The 20,749-nt window shown below is 43.3% G+C and overlaps 2 protein-coding genes and 1 pseudogene across 3 annotated transcripts in view; 2 read left to right on the top strand and 1 right to left on the bottom strand.

Moving 5' to 3' along the window:
• Positions 1-10,847, top strand: part of YES1 (YES proto-oncogene 1, Src family tyrosine kinase) — a 70,487-nt gene extending 59,640 nt beyond the window's left edge. The window contains exons 10-12 of the mRNA XM_040974024.1: positions 340-493; positions 2,178-2,309; positions 8,358-10,847. Of these exons, the coding sequence (XP_040829958.1) occupies positions 340-493; positions 2,178-2,309; positions 8,358-8,566 (495 nt within the window). The 3' untranslated portion in view covers positions 8,567-10,847. The remainder of the gene's footprint in view (positions 1-339; positions 494-2,177; positions 2,310-8,357) is intronic.
• LOC121152134 lies at positions 5,495-6,238 on the bottom strand (annotated as a pseudogene).
• A 7,636-nt stretch (positions 10,848-18,483) lies between the features above and the next one.
• The window catches only part of ENOSF1 (enolase superfamily member 1), a 37,009-nt gene continuing 34,743 nt past the window's right edge, over positions 18,484-20,749 (top strand). The window contains exon 1 of one of the 2 annotated variants that reach the window (XM_040974031.1): positions 18,484-18,587. In XM_040974031.1, the coding sequence (XP_040829965.1) occupies positions 18,504-18,587 (84 nt within the window). In that variant the 5' untranslated portion in view covers positions 18,484-18,503. The remainder of the gene's footprint in view (positions 18,588-20,749) is intronic. The other variant, XM_040974032.1, reaches the window with a different exon arrangement.

Here is a 20,749-nt window from a genome sequence, read left to right as displayed (position 1 = left end):
GGCCTGATGTAGACCTCGATGGCTTTGTGTCCAGAGGTACATAATCAAAATCATATTTTCCATTGACAACCAGTACAAAAAAGGCAATAGAATATTATGCTACTAATGATAATCTGATGTACTGGGAGTTTGAAAATCTTGACCTTCAGAGTAGATATCACACTTCTGAAATCTAAGTTTAGTTTGCCTTTTGATTGTAGTGTTTTTATTTTTGTTATTATCACCTAGGCTGTGCTCTTTCCTGTTCTCTTTGTGATACCTCATTTTCAAAATTTTAACCAAAATCTTCCTGTTTCCCTTTGAATCTTATGGTTGGTTGGTTTGTTTTATCTTTCCAAGATCGCTGGTGGTATGGCATATATTGAAAGAATGAACTATATTCACCGAGATCTTCGAGCTGCTAATATTCTTGTAGGAGAAAATCTTGTGTGCAAAATCGCAGATTTTGGTTTAGCAAGATTAATTGAAGACAATGAATACACTGCAAGGCAGGGTAAGATTACATAAATGCGAGCAACCTTATGTCCTGTGTTTTCTTGACATTGTTTGGCATGTGCAGGATTTTAGAGAATAAGAGTCGTTCTCTCTACCCTCAAAATCACAAAAACTGTGACTTCTGTTTTATTGATAAAATTAAATTAAGTAATGCAACTATGGCTGTTTGGTGGATATTTTTAGCATAGCAACAAAGAAATATTTTTAATGTTGTTTCGTAACAGACTTCATGAGCCATTGAACCCTTGTCTTATACCAGAAGTTCCTCTTAGAAGTGATACTGCCCACCCCCCTCTGCCACCTCTAGGGATATCTACAGTGTGTCTGGAAGAGACATTTTTGGTTCTTCTAACTTGAAGGCTACCAAAGATATCTAGTGGGTGGAGGCCAGGCGTAATCCATCCGTTGTGAATGGGTCAGTGAAAACCATTACCCTAGAATCTAAAAAACAAATTACCATCTTTATACACACATATAAAAATTATTTTATGTAAGATGTATAATTTTACTTTAAATGTATAAACTACATAAAAGAAGTGTACTAAATATTTGCACAAGTCACCATGGGATTTTTATAAGTGAGCACAGAGCTACAGGAAAGTGGGCAATACCATTGTTTCCACACTAATATCATTTATTTTCCCTGTATCTGGGGTCAGGGGAGAAGCAAAGGAAAAAAAACCCCACCCAATTTTGCCATTCCAATTGCAGTGAAATCTTTTCATAATCCACTGGCTGACATAGTCTCTTTATGGTTGGGGTTCTGAGATCAGCAGTTCAGTTGGAGGGATCTCCAAAGAAACTGTCTGCGGCGATCCCAAACCTGGTTCTGTGTGTGCTTGCTAGTACAGGGTCTGGCACAGTCCATCGTCCCAATCAGCTTATGCACATGCTGGTCGTTTCAGTTGCTGGGTCAGTTCTGTTTCCAGCCCTGTCTTCCAAGCAGACTAATGGGTGTTGCAGTCCAGCCTGATACTCACTTCATACTCGGTTCTCACGCAAACCAGTGGGAGCTGCAGTCTAGTTGGGGCGACTCCCCATAACCCCCACCAGGCCTGTCCCCTACCCTGGTTCCCATGCATGCCACTATGTACCGCAGACTTATTTATTCTGTCCCACATCCCATTTAGCTTTCATACTTGTCAATGGGCATTAAAGCCTAATTCAACCCAACCAACCCTACCATCCAGCCCACACACATACTGGCGAGTGCCTTTCTGTCTAACACCCCTGCCCCTGTCCTGGTTTTTGGAGTGCAATGCAATTTTTCATGAAGATATAAAGTAGAAAAGAGATTATGACTTAAAAACACACACACACACACAGTGGACATTAGAGCCCAACAGTATTTGATTTCATCAACCGGAGTTAGCAAGCAGATGCCAGACTAAAATATTACACACTTGTAAGTCCACAGTTTTGGCTTGCCATAGTTGCTACCTCTGAGGTTTTCTTAGATGTTTTTTGTCTTAACTTCCTATTTTATTTTTTCACTCACTATATTTTCTCATGAAGAAATGTGATTTATTTTACTGTAAGTTTTAAAAATTAAAGATTTTCCCCTCCATGTTTGAAGACTTTGGCAAAAACAGTGCACACTATGGGAATGTTGACAGAAGGTTGGTCCTGCTTATGATATATTTACACAGATGTATAGTTAAGAATTGTAAATATTGTTTTAGGTGCAAAATTTCCAATCAAATGGACAGCTCCTGAGGCAGCACTGTATGGCCGATTTACGATAAAGTCAGATGTGTGGTCATTTGGAATTCTGCAGACAGAATTGGTCACGAAGGGCAGAGTGCCGTATCCAGGTAAGCTTGCATTTCAGTATCTCTTGATGATCTTCACCATGACGTCAGTTTGAAGTTTACCAAGAGCAGAAATGTCAGGAGGGGGAGGCCTTTATTTCTCCCTTGTTTCTGTGTTCTGTGCATTTTGCTGTTGGATGGGCAGAAACCAGCGAGAGCCATAGTACTTGAGGGAGGACAGGCACATGAGGTGTGCCCTACTTGAGCTTTCTTCCTGAAGAAATTGTCCAAAAGGACCTTATCTATATCTCTTCTGTATCTTGGGCCCAGCGCGATGGCGCAGTGGTTAAGGTCCTCGCAGTGGTTAACGTCCTCGCCTTGCACGCCCGGGATCCCATATGGGCGCCGGTTCTAATCCCAGTAGCCCCACTTCCCATCCAGCTCCCTGCCTGAGGCCCGGGAAAGCAGTGGAGGACGGTCCAAAGCTTTGGGAGCCTGCACCCGCTCGGGAGACCCAGAAGAGGCTCCTGGCTTCGGATCGGCATAGTATCGGCTGTTGCGCTCACTTGGGGAGTGAATCATTGGACGGAAAATCTTCCTCTCTGTCTCTCCTCTCTGTATATCCTCCTTTCCAATAAAAATAAAATAAATCTTAAAAAAAAAAACCTTTCTGTATCTTTAGAGAGAAAATAAGGAAATTCTAGTTTGCTTGGAATTCAGCTGTAGTAGAATATTCTTCAGCAAAATTTGTCAGGCCAAACTTGCAGTTTTTGTGTATTATTTATCATGTTTCTCCTTTCTGCTTTCTCCAGCTGTAAATCTGATAGTGTCAGATTTTAGCATCTACTGTCCTTGCTGCAGGTGCTTGCTCTGATTAGCATTCATTGTCTCCTCCCTTAATGACAGTTCACTGGGCCTAGTGCCATGGCACAGCTAGCTGAGCCTCTACCTGTGGTGATGGCATCCCATATGGGTGTCAGTTTGAGTCCTGGCTGTTCCACTTCCAGTCCAGCTCCCAACTTAAGGTCTGGGGAAGCAGCAGAGTTTGGCCCAAGTCTCTGGGCAACTTCACCCAGCAGTTGTGGTCATTTGGGAAATGAATCAGCGGATGGAAGAGCTCTATTTCCCTCCTCCTCCTTTCTCTGTTGTAACTCTCAAATTGAAGTAACTCTAAATCATAATGATAACAACTCACCATCATCCTTTTCCAGTAAGACTGGACTTCTGTCTTAATTCATGTTGTCTTAATACAGAAATTGTTGATGTAAAAATTTGTTTATGTATTTATTTATTTAAAAGGTAGGTTCACCTGCTAGGTTTACTTCATAAATGGCTGCTACAGCCAGAATTGGGCCAGGCTAAATCGAAATCCTGGAACTCCATCTCAGTCTCCCACTTTGTCAGCAGGGACCCAAGCACTTGGGCCATCTGCTGCTGCTTTCCCGACAGGGAGCAGGATCAGAATTGGAGCAGCTGAGTCTTGAAATGGCACCCATATGGGATGCTGAGAAAACGAGTGCAAACTTAACTTACTTTATCACAGTAATGGCTCTGAGTTTTCTTCTATTACTGTGGTCTCTTATATCTTGAATAGCTTAAGCTATTCTCCAAGACCTTGTCTTCCACTTTCCCTTAGCCAGATTTCCCAAATCATAATGAGTACAGCCCTCTCATAATGTGTCTTATGTGTCTGCTCTCCGACTACCACCTCACCTCAACCCTGGCACTTCTTGACACTATCAGGATCTTTAATCCATTGATGCTGCCATCTTTTTTTGCTCCTCATATTCTTCATGAATCCACTCTACTTCCGTTCTGTGGTCAAGCAGGGTTAAATCACTCCCTTATGTTGACATTTATCTTTGCCACATTACTCATGCTTAACAGAGTCACCCTACTAAATACACTCAGCCCTGTGTATGCTACGCTTGGCAAAGCCGAATGGAGAAAGCAAACAGCCATGATTATCTCACTTCATGTGCAGAAACAGGATGGAATGGTTGATATTCAACTCACTATCTCACTAAAACTACACATTAGATTAATGTTTAAAACAATTCTTCTAACACTGCCCAGCAACTGATAAAGCTACAATGCTTAAGATAGGGCAAGTAGAAAAAAAGGACCCTATATTTATGTCAGTTCTGTCTGTGAAGAGATTCCCTAAGTACAGCCCAAAGAGAAAGTAATTTCAGTCTTACTGAACAAGAAGAATAGAGATCCCCAAGTGCTGGGCTCTGGAAGGCAGGCACCACAGGCAAAGAACTCTCAACTTCTTCTTTAAAATTCCTTTCTGGGAGCAGATCCTAATATGCTCAGAGGCTGCAGAAGCCCTAACAAAATAACAGTGATGAGGCTGGGTAGCCAAGCAGGATTCAGGGGCTGCAGGGTGCTTGTCCAACTGAAGTGGATAGATGAGAAGCTCTCAGGTCTTTTTGCCCAGACCCCTGGAAAGGCCATGCGCTCAGAGAAAGCCAAAACTGGAGAAAGTATGAGCCTTGACAAGCAAAGACAAGGTGGTCTGCCAGTAAACTACTGATAGAGTAAGACCTAGCATCCTTTAAACATAACATGTGGGCCAGGGTGGTGGCACAGCCTAATAATCCTCTGCCTGTAGAGCTGGAATCCTATAAGGGCACCATTTCTAGTCCTAGCTGCTCTAGGCAATAGAGGATGGGTCAAGTTCTTGGGCCCCTGCATCTAATGTGAGAGACCTGGAGGAAGCTCCTGGCTTCTGATTAGTTCAGCTTTGGCCATTGGATCTCATGCTCTCAGTCTCCTTCTCTGTGTAAGTCTGGCTTCCACATAAAAATAACGTTTTTTTTTTTTTTTAAGATAACATCAAATAATTATAATATTTTATTAAAAATGTCTAGCATAAAATAAAATAATAAATATAAGGTAAGAAAAAGATGGCTAAATCACAGGAGTTTAATTCAATAGAAACACTCCCAGAAATTTTCCAGATTAGTCAAGAACTCTAAAATAACTATATATTTTATTGGTTTTTTTCTTTTTCCTTTTTAAAAATTGTATCTCTCTCTCTCTCTCTCTCTCTCTCTATATATATATATATATATATATATATATATATATATATATTTCCACTTTCACAAACTTTATTAAGAAAAAAAGCAGTGGTTGTGTATCTAGAACAATTTCCCGGGCTTCCTCCAATGAAAATGCGACATCTGAGTCCCAAATACATGCCAGAAGTGACATCAGTAGGGGAAGGCTGAGCTCACTGTTCATCTTCCTGCTTTGCCCAGCCTGTGGTCTGTCTTTGGATCAGCGGTAATCGCCTGAATGGCTACGACAGCTGATAGCTTCATTGATTTTTGTCTGCAGCTCTCTAAGTTCTTCCATATGCAGCAGTTGCAGAATCTGAGCAGCTTCATTAAGAACTGCATCTCCTGTGTCAAAACCAAGCATATGCTTGTCTAAAGCAATAAATAGGCAAGCCCTCTTTGGTTTGGTTTGCTTTAGCAACTGCATCCTGTGTCAGGCGCTCTTGAACCAAGATGTGAATTGCCTTAAGCATCACTAGGTAATCGTCACCGTGTTGAATTTGAAGACTGTTAGCCAAAACCATCACACCAGCCTTGAAATCAGGATTATTTATATCGAAATTGATCAGTGGTTCTGCATTTTTAGTTGCATTATCAGTTTTTGCATTATCCGATACTAAGTCCTTGTATTTTTCAGCATTATCTCCATATTCAAGTCTAATAGCCGAGCTGAGGAGCCAGTCAGTTGCTTCCTGTCGATCTTGAATCTTGAAAGGACAGTTGACATCTCTAAGATACTTTTCATAAGAACTTGGGCCAGTCACTGCTGCAGATGTTTCTTAAATTTTCTCGGTCTTCAATCTTGTAACGTCTGATATCCTGATCTTCCAGCCAAACAATAAAGTTTCTAAACTCTGTTTCATCTTTGCAGTTGAAGCTAGCTGGGTTGTGGTAGTCGAGAGCCATCAGCTCACAGCGGAACATGGTCCTTGCTTCTCGGTCTGGCCCCCTGGAGTCCAGCCGGGAGAGGAGAAGCGAGGCTAACAATACAGTTTTTAAAGATGATTTTTATTGGAAAGGCAGATATACAGGGAGAAGGAGAGACAGAAAAAGAGAGATCTGTCTGCTGATTGACTCCTCAAGTGGCCACAGCAGCTGGAGCTGAGCTGATCCAAAGCCAGGAACCTCAAACTTTTTCCATGTCTCCCATGCAGATGCAGGATCCCAAGGCTTTGGGCCATTCTTGACTGCTTTCCCAGGCCACAAGCAGGGAGCTGGATGGGAAGTGGCTCATCTGGAACATGAACTGGTGCCCATATGGGATCCCAGTTGTATGCAAAGCGAGGATTTAGCCACTATGTCATTACACTAGGCCCATAGCAATATTTAAAGTAATATAATGGAAGATTAATTTGGCAAAATGATGAAAACAACTGGAGGATTTTGGGGGCAGTTTTGTGCCACATCTGGTGATGCCAGTATTCCATGTGGGTGCCAGTTTGGGTCCTGGCTGTTGCACTTCCAGTCTAGCTCCCAGTTAGTGGTTTGGGGAAAGCACCAGAAGACGGTCCAAGTGCTTGGGCCCCTTCCACTCACGTGCAGACCTAGAAGAAGCTGTTGAGCTCCTGGCCCTGGCCTTACCTAGCCCCAGCTATCGCAACCAACTGGGGGGATTGAACTAGTACATGGATGAACTTTCTGTCTCCCTCTCTTTGTAACTTTGTCAAATAAATAAATCTTAAAAAAAAAAAAAAAAGAAAAACATCTGGAGAATACAGCATCATAATATATAAACAGCCCAATAGAAATTTTGAAACTTTGAAACTTAGTAAGAACTCATTACAGAGGCAGGTGTTGTGGGATAATAGGTTAAGCTGCCATTTGTCTTGGCAGCATCCCATCTGAGTACCAGTTTGAGACCAGCTGTTCTGCTTCCAATCTGCTGTCAGCTAATGTGCTTGGTAAATATTGGAAGGTGAGCCCAAGAATTGGATCCCTGCCCCACCTATAGGAGACCTGGATGATGAAGTTACAAGTTCCTGGCTTTCACCTGAACTAGCCCTGGCAATTGTGGCCATTTGGGAAGTGAACACTGGGTAGAAGATCTTTCTCTGTGTCTCCCTGGCTCTATAACTGTGCCTTTCATATGAACCAATATATCTTTAACAAACAAAAAGTACCCTTAGTTCCCATTAACCAAGTGGGACTGGCTTTTGAAGACAGTACTGTGAAAAGGAAAACTTGTTGAAGCCAGCACTGTGATATAGCTGGTAAAGCCTGCATTTGCACTGTGGTTTGAGTCCTGGTTGTTCTACTGTCAATACAGCTGCCTGCTAATGTGCCTTGGAAAGCAGTGGAATATGGCCCACGTGCTTGGGCCTGCACCCACCTGGGAGGCCGGGATCAAAGTCTGGGCTTTTGGCTTCTGTTAGGCCTGGCCCTGGCTGTTGCATCTATTTAGGAAATGAACTAACAGATCTCTTCCTCTCTCTATTCTTTTTCTATAACTCTGCTCCTCAAATAAACAAAGACATCATCAAAAAGGAGTGAAACTTGAGGCAGAATGAAAATTCAACATGTTGAAATATAGATTAGCATTTTCTTTTTATTTTATTTTACCTTTAATGGAAAGTCAGGTTTATATAGGGAAGGAAAGACAGAGATTTTCCATCTGCTGGTTCACTCCTCAAGTGGCCGCAATTGCAGGAGCTGAGCTGATCCAAACCCAGGAGCTTCTTCTGGGTCTGCCGTGTGTGCAGTGTTCCAAGACCATTTGGGCTGTCTTTGACTGCTTTCCCAGGCCACAAGCAGGGAGCTGGCTGGGAAGTGGAGCTGCTGGAACATGAACCGGCACCCATATGGTATCCTGGTGCATGCAAGGTGAGGATTTAGCCATAGGCTGCTGCACTGGGCCTGAAATTAACATTTTCTAACCTTTTCTTGACTACTATGACAGCTAAATTTTTTTTTCTTTATTGAGAGAATCTTTTCACTGAATATTTGAATGTTATATAGCATGAATCATTTATGGAGTATGCGATTTGTTTTATCCCGTTAGATTTAGCTAGTACCCATTGATTAATGGTTGAGTTTCATGTGCTAGGTATGGTGAACCGGGAAGTGCTGGAACAGGTGGAACGAGGATACAGGATGCCGTGCCCTCAGGGCTGTCCAGAATCTCTCCATGAATTAATGAATCTGTGTTGGAAGAAGGACCCTGATGAAAGACCAACATTTGAGTATATTCAGTCCTTCCTGGAAGACTACTTCACTGCTACAGAGCCACAATACCAGCCAGGAGAAAATCTATAAGTATCCTGTTTTATGTGCACAGACCTGCCAAAATATAAAGAACTTGCGTAGAGTTCCTCACTTACGTATGTAAGGAATCAAAAGAAGAAAATCTTCACTCTGCATGTTTTATATGGTAAACTGGAATTCCAGATATGGTTGCACAAAACCACTTTTTTTCCCCAAGTGTTAAGTACCAATGATGCATTTTCCAACTTATTTCAGGGTCCAAAGAAAGTAGAGCTAAGAATGTTGCTGTGATAGTGAAGGTGACAGCGTGGTAGTGAAGTGCATCAGTTTACTGTCTATAGATCATTTCTATTGTTTTATTCCCCAAACTCATAATTGTTGAAATTATTTATTGTTGTAATCAAAATTTGGGAAAGCAAGGTTATAGGTTAAAATTGAGGAATCTGGTGGGACCAAATGATTCCATTCCATTCCACTTTTAAAAAATATCTTGAATTTAAAGTTTCTAACTCAGTATTCAGTATGCATCTGAACATATGCCTCGTTTTGCATGGAAATGGACCAGGATTTTAGCAACAAAGAAAGAGCCTAAGCAATATCAAAAATAATTAAATGCTAGACCACACATGTGGGTTTTGGAAACAGGATACACTGTATTCATACTCATGTTCATGGAACTGGAAAGTAGATTAAAACATCTTCCACTTCAATCAGGTTCTAGATAGTTCCATTTAGAATCATGAAGGTAACCAGAAAGTAAGTTAATTTTTTAATTTAAAATTTGCATTGAATTTTTTAAATGACAGTATGTAATTGAAATTGTACTGTCCAGTCCACAAAGAAATCTTTTAATTTTTAAATAGCATAAAAGACCTTCATCATTTAGTGGAAAAAAAAATAGACTTGGTACTGCGAGCGTTATTGCTGTATGGTAATGGGTGCCACAAATAGGAAACGTTGCTAGATCAGGGACTCGAATGCACTTTCGCTTGTATTGAATAGAGACTAACAGAGATGGAAATGTATTTAAAAAAATATGAGAAAAGATAATGTGAAAGTTTTACAGGTAGAGGATGGAATATAATGTTTAATATTCATGTCATGGAGTGACAAAATGGCTTTGCTGGCACTCAAAGCTCCCCTCTAGGCTATGTTCTCAGACTTGAATTTATGAATATAAAACTAACATGTACACTAAATGAGTTTATATCTTCAAATAGTGAAGTCAGGACTTCACACTAACTCCCGGCACAAAGCTTTTATCATGTCAGATGTTTTCAAATCCTTGTTTGAATGAGTCCGTATTCACTTTCAAATTTACTTAAATTTTCCCTTGTATAGTTAATTTGATGAGGAAAATTTATGCTGCATAGTAACAACAGTAAAGGGGGAGACAGTTTTTGCCTATTTGAAGTGCAGAGTGAAACATACAAAGGCAGATCTTTATTCACTTAGAAATTCCAAAGTACAAATTGAGTAGCAGCATTACTGCTTTAACTGTCTTAAAGAGGGAAAAAGAAACATAACTGAAATTAAAATGGTATTTATGTTTTAAAATACTCCATTTGTCATACTTTAGATAAGGCATTATCAATTTTCCAGATTTTTAGGATATAGTTTTTAACTACTATCACTTAAATAATTTCATCATTAAATTTGCAATTCTGTGCCATGATATCTGTGTTCAAATTCAGGCCATTGTAAAACATGACACATGAACTCCATGCAAGATGGCCACAGTTGTGGTACTGAAAGTGATGGCTCTTCTGTTTACGTTGCCTGTTTAGTACTGAGTTAGTATTGAATGCCTCTGCTGAGAGGCTCTTTGTAAGAACATGGCGGTCATAGTTCACCCTTAACATCCACAGCCTGTGACTCGAGATTTTTAAAGGGCTTTCTGTGACATATTGTAACTTTTCTAAGCATTTTTAAAAGGGTAACAAAATCATGTTCATATACTAATTCTGATTAGAAAAATAAGCCAGGAGAAGCTGATGGTGTTCTTTAGAGCTGAACTGAATGCAGCATTGCTTGAGTAACAAATGTATGGTAAGATAAAACACTAACAATGTGTATTCAGTTTAAATTGTTATGTATTTTTAAATTGCCAAGAAAAATAAACATTTTTGTACATTTGAAGATTTTTTTTCCCCAACAGCTTTTTGTCTTCAATGTCTTAATGTGGAACTTAATTAACCCTTACCAAAAAAGCAAGTTGGCAATACAGCCTTCTAGCACAAACACTTTTTTAATGAATAATGGTAGCTTAAAACTTAATATTTTTATAAAGTATTGTAATATTGTTTTGTGGATAAAAAATAAAAATTATTGTTGAATGCAGCTATTTATCTTTTTGGTTGCTATTCATATTTTTCTCATTACTTTTTAAAAACCTTGGCATATTGTGAATTTATTCTTGCACTAGGGAGAGCCAGTGTTTGGTTACTTGTAACTCCTGAACAGAGTTTAATCAATCCTTTATTAAATGCCTTTTGTTTCGTTAATTTTCCATGTCAGGTGAGTAACATTTTTACTTTTTTCATTTTTCAAAATTATACTAATAAACACTGTACCATATAAAATCCTAAGTCATTGGAATAATTATGTATACATAATAACAATGTGGTGACCACTTCTGACTGTGAGGGACTTAATTTTTTTGGAAATAGGAGCTTTTAATATGTTTCATAATTTCTTCTAGGTATAATTAAAATTATTTAATGCTAAATCTTGAACAATCAAAAGTGCTCATTTTCAATATAATAGTAGTATTTAGTTAACTTTTACTGTTATGTCACCTAAAATGTTTACTAGTTCTTTTCTTCATTCCCCAAAATATAACATATAATCAGTGCAGGCACTTTACCTAATTAAAAACTTGAGTATTTTTATAATACAGTAATACTTTCTTACTTGTGGCTTTTACGTTTGCATTTTTTTACATTAAAGTTGTACATTTAAATTTTATCAAGTCTATTACTTCTGTTTTTGTGCTGAGAAAATTCTTACTTCACTCCCCAAGATTAAAATTCATCTTGTTGGAAGTTGAGTATAAAGTGTCACTTAGAGTCTAACATGATTTCTTTTTGTCTTCATAGTTTTCCCAGGACACTTCACCACTTATCACTCCTGGGTTTTGATTCCGTCCTCTGTTTATCAGCTTGAATATTAAATGTCCCTTGTGGGTTCTTAGTCTCCCACTTGGGTGCAGGGTCCCAAGGACTTGAGCCACCCTCTGCTGCTTTCACAGGTCCTATGCAGAGAACTGGATTGGAAATAGAGCAGCAGGGACGTGAACTGGAGCCCATGGGGTTGCTGGCACTGCAGCTGGAGACTCAGCCTACTGTGTCGATCCTTAGTAATCCTTTTTTCTTTAAGCTTCGTATTCTTTTTCATTTTTTATGAGAGACCCCATCTCGGATTCATCCTCCAGATGCCCACAATAGCTGGGGATGGTCTGGAAGGCAGCTACGAGCCACAAATTCATCCTGGGTTCCCCTTGTGGGTGACAGAGTCAAATACTTGAGCCATTACTTGCTGCCCCTCAAGGTATGCAAGATCAAGACACTGGGATCAGGAGTGGAATTTTGTTTTGAACCCAGGTACCAGATATGGTGCCCCAAACAGCGTCTTAATTGCTGTGTCAAATTTTCCTACTACCTGTCAATTTCTTGAGGAAGTGTAGACTTCTTCATATTTCAAAAATAATTCAAGACAGATTTTGCTTGTGTTTGCATTGTGCTTATAAACTAACCTGGTAAGAATTGGCATCTTCCGAGTCAGCCTTACTATCTCATAATGCAGCTGTTCACTGAGAGCTCCGAGTTCCCCTGGAGGCTTCCTGCTTGCGGTTGGAAGGTCAGTCTTTGTGTGATCAGGCCTCTGTGCTGCGGCATTCCAGGGCTGCTGGACACCAGCGTGCAGAGAAGAGAAGCACAAGAGTGGGCTGCAGTAGCACTGATTTCCTTAAAGTCAGCTCTTCTGCTCTTCCTCCATTGTTTGTCTGTCTCTCTAAACTACACGGAGAGGTTTTGTACTGGCAACCAGATTCCTGATAATACTCACAAGTGTTAATCAAGGAATACTTCTGGACAAAATAGGCAGCCTGGGCCCAGCGTCATACATTTGACCTCCTCACTCAGGCTTGTGCCGTGTTCCTGTTGAAAGCCTGACCAGAACAAATCGGGAAGTTTCCTTGCTCTCTACTTTCCTCTTGTGTCCAGCCAGTCAACAGTGCCAGCAGAAGATAGGAGGTAACTGGAAAGACAGGTTAGGATATTTGTTTTTTTGCCTTCTTCCCCTGAATTGGAGCTGGCTGTCCTTTGACCAAGCAAAAATTCTTCTTACATGGCCTCCCCCACACTCTTGGGGACTGGTAATGCTCCCATGCTTATCATCTAGCTTCAGGTGATAATAGTTTTGACGCTACTAATTAATTAATCTTGATTCCCCTAACCTGTCAACTACAAATACCAGTAGAAATTTTTTATTTATCTTAGAATCAGAATAAAGCCACTCCAAAGGACATAGACAAGTCTTGGCATGGTGGTTCATTTTATTCATTTGAGAGGTGGAAAGAAAATCTCCCATCCACTGATTTAGCAGTGGCTGGGCCAAAGCAGAGCCAGAGCCCAGGTCCCTCAGATGTGACAGGGCCACATCTGAGCCATCACACTACTTCCTGGGGTATTCATCAGAATATTGGAATGGGAAGCAAAGCTGAGTCTCAAGCCTATACCTTTCAATATGGGATACTGATGTCTCAAATGGTGTCTTATTTGCTACACCACTGTTTGCCCACCTGTTTAAAGAATTTTAAGCGTTATTCCAAAGAGCTGAAACCAACAAGTTGAAATTGAAGTTTTATTGGAGGTAAAATTTACACGTGGGAATGCCACTTTACATGTACAATTAAATGAGTTTTGACAAATATAGTCATAAAGCCATAATCAAAATCATGATGCAGAACACTTGTCATTACAGAAGATTCCATCACACCCACTAACAGTTTTTATTTATCCCTGAGCCCTCACAACCACTAGGTGTTTTCTGTCACTACAGGTTTTTATTGTGGAATTTCATGTAAGTGGCATCACCTAGCATGCATCTGAATATCTGGCTTAGTATGGTACTTTTAAGAGTCATCTTTTTATGGTTCTAAGAGAATGATTGCTGAATTGTATGGTACATTTTATAGTTACGTTTTGTAGTTACCTAAAAAACTGCCGGTCTTTTTCAAAGAAGCGATACCATTTCCTGTTCTGCCAGCAATGTCCTTGCCATGTACTGCTGTTTAGATTGTAGCCATTTTGGTGGATATTGGTAGTATTGGTAGGTATTCGTGGTTCTAGTATGTGTTTCCCTAATGACTAGTAATGTCAGAAGTCTTCATGAGCTTATTTCAGATTTGTGTATCTTTTTGGTGGAGTGTTTAATTAAAACTTGCTTGTTATTATTATATCAAGTTGTTTGTCATCTTACTGAGTTGTGTTTATCTCAGAATTCAGGATACAAGTATTCTTATCTGATAGATTTTGTGAATATTTTTCTCAATATTTACAACTTTTTCGTTTCCTTAATGGCTTCTATTGATGTCCTTTTTAATTTTGTGTGTGTGTGTTCCCTACCTTATTGAAGTTCACAAAGGTTTCCTCTAGAAATTTTATTAACTTAACCTGTATGTCTGTATTTCATTTGGAAATACACTGTATGATAGAAGGTCAGGGCTCAAGGTTGTTTGTTCGTATGGATATCCCTTTGTTCCAGTACCATGTGTTGGAAAGAGTTTTGCCCTCTGAATTTTTTTAGCACTTTTAAAAATCAACTCTCAGGGCAGGCGCTTGGCCTGGCAACTAAGACCCAGGTTTAGCCCCACATCCCACACCAGTTTAACTGAATTCAGTGTGCTGCTGTGGTTCCTCATTCCAGTGCCTGGGGAGGCAGCAGTGATGGCTCAACTGGTTGGGTTCCTGCCATCCGTGTGCAAGGGCTGGATTATGTTTCCAGCCCTTAGGTTTGGTCCCCCACTATTGTGTGTGTTTAGGAAGTGAGCCAGCTGATGAGACCTCTGCCCTGCCCACCGACCCGCCTCAATCCTACAGATGTACGGGTTTATCTTGGGACATCATTCTGTTTCATTTATATACTAGTCTATGCTAATATCACACTGACTTAATTTATGCTGCTTTGTAAGAAATCTTGGAATCATATACTTTTAAGTTCTTTAGCCAACCCCCCTCCTTTAAAAATTTTTTTAAAACTAAAAATTTTAAAGGCAGAGACAATTGGAAGTTCATCAGCTGTTTCATTCCCCCAAATATTTGGAACTGGTCGTAACTGAGTGAAAGTGGAAGGGACTCAAGCATTTCAGCCATCATCTGCTGTCTCCCAGTGTGTGGATTAGCAGGAACTTGAACCATGAGCAGGTATCTGGGAGTTGAACCAGGTAGTCTCCTAGAGTATGCAGATGACCTGTGCAGCAATTTAACCACATTTCTACATGCTTGCTTCTATTTTTGAGGTAGTTTCAGCTATTCAAATTTCCTTATAAGATTTAGAATACAAATTCCTGCTCTGGGTTCAAATTAGACGACATTGAGTAAATAGTTGAATTTCGGAAGAACTGGTATGTTATCAGTATTGAGCCTTCCATTCCAAGAGTATAAAATGTTTCTACACTTATTTGGATCTTTAAATTTTTTCTCAGGGGGCTAGCACAATGGTTGTCTATAAGCCCCAGCATCCCAATGGGCGCCAGTTTGTGTCCTGGCTGCTCCATTTTCTATCCAGCTCCCTACTTAAGGCCTGGGAAAGCAGTAGAGGATGGCCAATAGGTTTTTTAGAAAATGTTTATTTGAAAGGCAGTTATACAGAGGAGGGAGGGAGGAAAAGTAGGCCAGGGGTGGAATGGCCTGGGTGGAGGAGAGAGATCGTCCATCCACTGGCTCACTCCCCAGATGGCCTCAGCAGCTTTATGGTGGGCTAGGCTGAAGCCAGGAGCTGGAAGTTTCATCTGAGTCTCCCACATGGGTGGCAGGGCCCCAAGCATTTGGACCATCTTCTTCAGCTTTCCCAAGCACATTAACAGGAAGCTGGACAGAAAATGGACCAGCCAGGACTCAAACCTGCAATCACATGGGATGCCAGTTGGCATGACGGGCTGTGGCTTAATCTGCTGCCACCTGTATTATTTTCAAGTCTGTTACAGGAAAAATTGTATTGATTTTCAAATGTTTAATCAACCTTGCACTACTGAGACAACTTCAGCTCAGCTAAGATGTATTATTTGTGTGTGAGACAGAGAGGCAAGACAATTCACATCCACTGGTTCACCCCCCCAAATGCCCACAATGACTGGAGTTAGACTGTGGCCAGAACTAGGAGCCAGGAATGCAATCCATGTCAGCCATGCATGGTGTGGCAAGAATCCAGGTATTTGAGTCACCACTGCAGCCTCAATGGTCTGCATTGGCAGGAAGGTGGGGTCGGGAGCTGGAGCTGGAGCTGGGTGTTGGACATGAGCATTGCAGGTAGGACGTGACCATCTTAACCGCCAGCTAAATGCCTGCATCCTATTACTTCTAAAGATAATACGGCTGGTATTACTAACTTTAGAAGGGAGTTTGTATCTAAGTTTATGAGGGATATTGATGTATGGTTCTCTTGCAGTATTTTTATTTTGGTATCAAAGTAATGTTTTCTTTTTTAAAAAGTGGGGCTGGTGCCATGGCTCAACTGGCTGATTCTCCACCTTCAAGTACCAGTATCCCTTATCAGTTCTAATCCCAGTTGTTCCACTTTTTGTTAATAATAATTTATTTTTATGAGAAAAAGCAGATTTATAGAGAAGGAGATACAGAGGAAAGATCTTTCATCCACTGCTTCATTCCTTCCTTAAATGGCCACAACAGCTGGAGCTAAGCTGCTCAGGAGCCAGGAGCCTCTTTTGCATCTCCCACTTGGGAGCAGGGTCCCAAGACTTTGGGCTGTCTTCTACTGCTTTCCCAGGCTACAAGCAGGGAGCTGGATGGGAAGTGAAGCTGCCAGGACACGAATTGGTGCCCATATGGGATCCCAGCGCACTTAAGCCAAGGATTTAGCTGCTGACTGAGCCCGCTGTTCCGCTTCTGATACAGCTTTCTGCTTAGGGCCTGCAAAAGCAGGAGAGGACGGCTCCAGTCCTAGTGTTCCTGACCCATGTGGAAGACCCGGAAGAAGTTCCTGGTTCCTGATCAGCTCCACTTTGGCCATTTGTGGCCATCTGGGGAGTAGACCATTAGATGGAACATCTTTTTCTCTCCTTCTCTTTGTAAACCTGCGTGTCTAAAAAAAAAAAAAAGTGGGAGACATTCCTGTCATTTTCCAGAGTTTCCAGAGTTTACTTTGCAGCTCGGTCCTGGTGTTGTGCGGTCTGTAGGTTTATCTAAATTTATGTGGACATGAACGGTTAAAAATCTCCGAAGACACTGCTAAGAGAATGAAAGGTGAACCATCGCTGGGGAAAAAATAGTTGCCAAAAGACTATGATGCTTCAAATGATACAAAAACTCCAACGGTGCGATAAGGAAGAAGCTAGCCACTCTAAAAACTGAGCTTAACATGCGTCATCCTTGAAGCAGACGAAAGAATGATGTTTAGGGCAATGCAAATAAAAAGGTTTTTAAGGAAACTTTTTTACTTTATTGGAAAGGTAGAGCGTGAGAGCCACAGCATCTTCCTTTCTCGTGTTCAGTCCCCTCCAATGTTTCCAACGGACAGGACTAGACCAGGCCGAGCCAGGAGCCTCGAGGCAGACCTGAGACTTGGGCCACTGTCTGCTGCCTCTCGGAGTGCCCGCGCGCTGGACTGGAAACACTGGAGTCTGGATTGGAACTGGTCACGGTGTGGAATGCAGGAGCCCAAGTTTTGCTTTTTTAACCATTATGCCAAATGCCCAGTCCCCAAGCAGTTCATTTTTTTAAGATTTATTTTTATTATTTTTTTATTTTTATTGGAAAGGAGGATATACAGAGAGGAGAGACAGAGAGGAAGATTTTCCGTCCGATGATTCACTCCCCAAGTGACTGCAACGGCCAATGCTATGCCGATCCGAAGCCAGGAGCCTCTTCCGGGTCTCCCGAGCGGGTGCAGGGTCCCAAAGCTTTGGGCCGTCCTCTACTGCTTTTCCCGGGCCACAAAGCAGTTCATTTTCAAATAGTCCCCACAGGCAAGCACTGCTGTCTCCTCGCCTTTCAGTATGCTTCTACTATGAGACAGAAATGACCTGTTGTTTTGATGCTATGTGGAGGCGCAGTGGGCCCAAAGCTTGCAAAACTACGAAGTTTCTAGAAGGACTACGACTGCCAACGTAGAGGAGGAAGCCCACTTAACTAGCTGTGTGGCCCTGGACAAGTCACCCACTGACGCTCTCTGAGGCCAAACTTTTTTTTTATAGTAGTAAAATTAAAATAGCCTGTCCATCTTGCATGGTTGGATGGGTGAGGTAATGTGGGTGTGTTAGTAAACGATATTTTCCCTCTGATCAGGTGGGGAACAGAGGTTTTGGGAGCTGACAGGTATAACGTCTTCTACACCACTGCTCTGCTGGATGCACCCTGTCCACCTCCGGCTCCGGGTCAGGAGCTGGGCCACCGGCCAGAACCTGCCTCGAGCGGACTGAACTCGTGTCAGACCGGCTTTTTCCAGCAGGTCTCCAGGCCGACCAGGGCCGTGAGGAGACGCCGACTGGCCACCGCGGAATCCGACTGCATCCACGCAGCAGCAGCCAGAGCCAAGGCCACCGGAAACCGCGGGAACCCGGCGCGTCCCCGACAGCCGGGACCTGGACTTTCAGATCCCGCGGGGCCCCGACCGGGTGCGTGGCCACGCTCCCCGGGACCGCTCGGCCAATGAGCGCGCCGGGCCGCGGCTAAACCCCGCCCCCGGCCGGCTGTCCTCCGCCCGGCGCTCGGCTTGGCCCTCAGAGGAGAGGGCTGACGGCGTGGACGCGATGGTGTACGGCAGGATCTCCCGGCTCGTGGTCCGAGACGTGCGCTTCCCCACGTCGCTCGGGGCCTACGGCTCGGACGCCCTGGTAAGCGCTGACTGCTAGCCCGAGACCCTCGCCGCGCAGAAAAGTAGGAGGCGGCGGGTACGGGAAAGATGGACGCCCTCCTTGCCTCAGAGAAACAGAAGTGTCCAGAAACTCTCCACCCTCTTGTGGTGATTTTTCTTCTGTCTCGTTCCTGCTGCCCCTTCTTTCTGCCCGCTCACCTTCTCCCGAGAATTCCCAGGCATCCAGCACGGAGTGACTGCGTGACTTACCCTCGGGCCACTTGATGAAATCAAGTGTCCGCAACTGGGCTGTTTGCAATAACTGGGTGGTGTGAGAGGGTACACTCATCGAATGCACCTGCAGGCATGGTTAGGCTTGGGCGCAGTAAACAAATAAGCAAATATTAACCTTTTTAAAAAGTCACTTCTTTGGAAGAGAGAGAAATGTAGAAACAAGAGCATCCGATGCCTGCAGGAGTTGGAGTTGGGCCGGGTCTCGGAGCCAGGAGTCGGGAACTCATCCTGCATCTCGCGCATGGGGGGCAGGGACCCCAAGTTCTTGAACCATCACCTGGTGTCTTAACCACTGAGCCAAATGCCTGCCCCCAGATGTCCCTCCTCAGAGATGCCCTAACCTAAGGGCCCACCGACGGATCCCTCCTGAAACAGGAAGGGCTGTTTAAGTTTCAGGGGATCGGACAAACCCCTCTACCCTCCCTTTTTCTGAGGCAGTGGTTTCCAAATGTATGTGCAGTGTGTGTGCAGAGTCTCTGTGCCCACCAGGCCCCACTGGCAAAGTGGCCACCTAGAGATACAGAGTGTACTGTGTGTAATGAAAGAGGAATGGCGTCAGGCAAGGATAGCCCGGGAGAAGAGTTCCTATCTTACGTTGAGTGGAGGGCAAACTGCTGTGATTACATCCTGTGTTCTTTTGAACCTGGAATGATTTATAAAAGTAGATCTTTTGGGGGCCTCATGTGGTAGCCTAACAGCTCAAGTCCTCTCCTTGCATGCCCCGGGATCCCATATAGGTCTCCCACATAGGTGCAGGGTCCCAAGGCTTTGGGCCGTCCTGGACTGTTTTCCCAGGCCACAAGCAGGGAGCTCGATGGGAAGTGGAGCAGCTGGATATGAACCCAGAGGCTATATGGAATGCTGGTGCTGCAGGAGAAGCTTCAGCTACTATGCCCTAGCACGACTCTGATTCCTGTTTAACTGGGATGAGGCTGAACGCAGAAGGGACTCTGACCTGGCCTTGCCTTGGAGATTTATTTGTGAAGAGTTAAGATAATAAGGTTCACTGTAGGAAAATTTGAGAAATGGAATGAGTCTGCAGCCCTGAGTACCGTGTTGTCTCCAGGCTAGGAGAGATGTTCTGGCACGTGTGTTGCCAGATAATACTGCAAACTGAAGGGTTTATGTAGGGTAATCGAGGTGCTGGCGTAAGGTTTGAGTTGGGGCTCGGAGTGATGCAACTACACAAAATACCGGTCAGTTCAAAGCAAGCTTTATTGGGAATGCTCCCGGGCGAGGTGCACTGGTCAGGTACAGGCAGCAGGCAGAGATGTTGTGCCCTGTGGGTGATGGGGAGGAGACAGAAGAGAGATAGGTGATGGAAGAACGGAGTCTGACGGCCTGCTCCTTGGTGGGAGACAGCCCGGGACCACTTCCACATGGTGGAGTGACCATGTGGGCGGGTGGCCGTATGGCCGCCCAGGCTGTACAGTACTGGGCTTATACATTTTAGGTGTGGGGAAAGGGGAAAGGCAGTGTGTCCAGCTTCCGCATACTTGTGACTGTGTCATCGTGGCGGGGGGGTTGATCTTGTGTGCAGATTCAGCGCTTGAAACATTTCTGGATGGGAGTGTCAGCTTGACCTCAGCGCAGAGAGCATTGGCGTCACTGGAGCTCTCTTGTTGTTGATGGCTGGAGGCTGGAAGCGGGCTAACCCGGGCGGGAGCGAGGGGCTCGGTCTGCTGCCTGGTGTTCCAAGGGACCAGGTGTTCCTGGCTTGTGATAAGTTTCCTTGTCCTCTGAGGCACTCAGCTCCCTCAGGAGCTGCTTCTGCTCGGCCTGGCAGCTGAGGGGTCTCAGGTGCAGCGGCAGGGTGTGCCCTTGGCACTTGTGCAGGGTGGGTGCTGATGCACCCTTGGGAGTGCTCAGCGCGTGAGCTGCGTGGTATCATCACGGGGGAGTGAGCCC

Source organism: Ochotona curzoniae, unplaced genomic scaffold (assembly GCF_017591425.1).
Source record: "Ochotona curzoniae isolate NIBS_2020 unplaced genomic scaffold, NIBS_Ocur_1.0 contig_2364, whole genome shotgun sequence".
NCBI lineage: Eukaryota > Metazoa > Chordata > Mammalia > Lagomorpha > Ochotonidae > Ochotona > Ochotona curzoniae.
The sequence above is the reverse complement of the archived record's forward strand: the minus strand, read 5'-3'. Positions and strand labels throughout refer to the sequence as shown.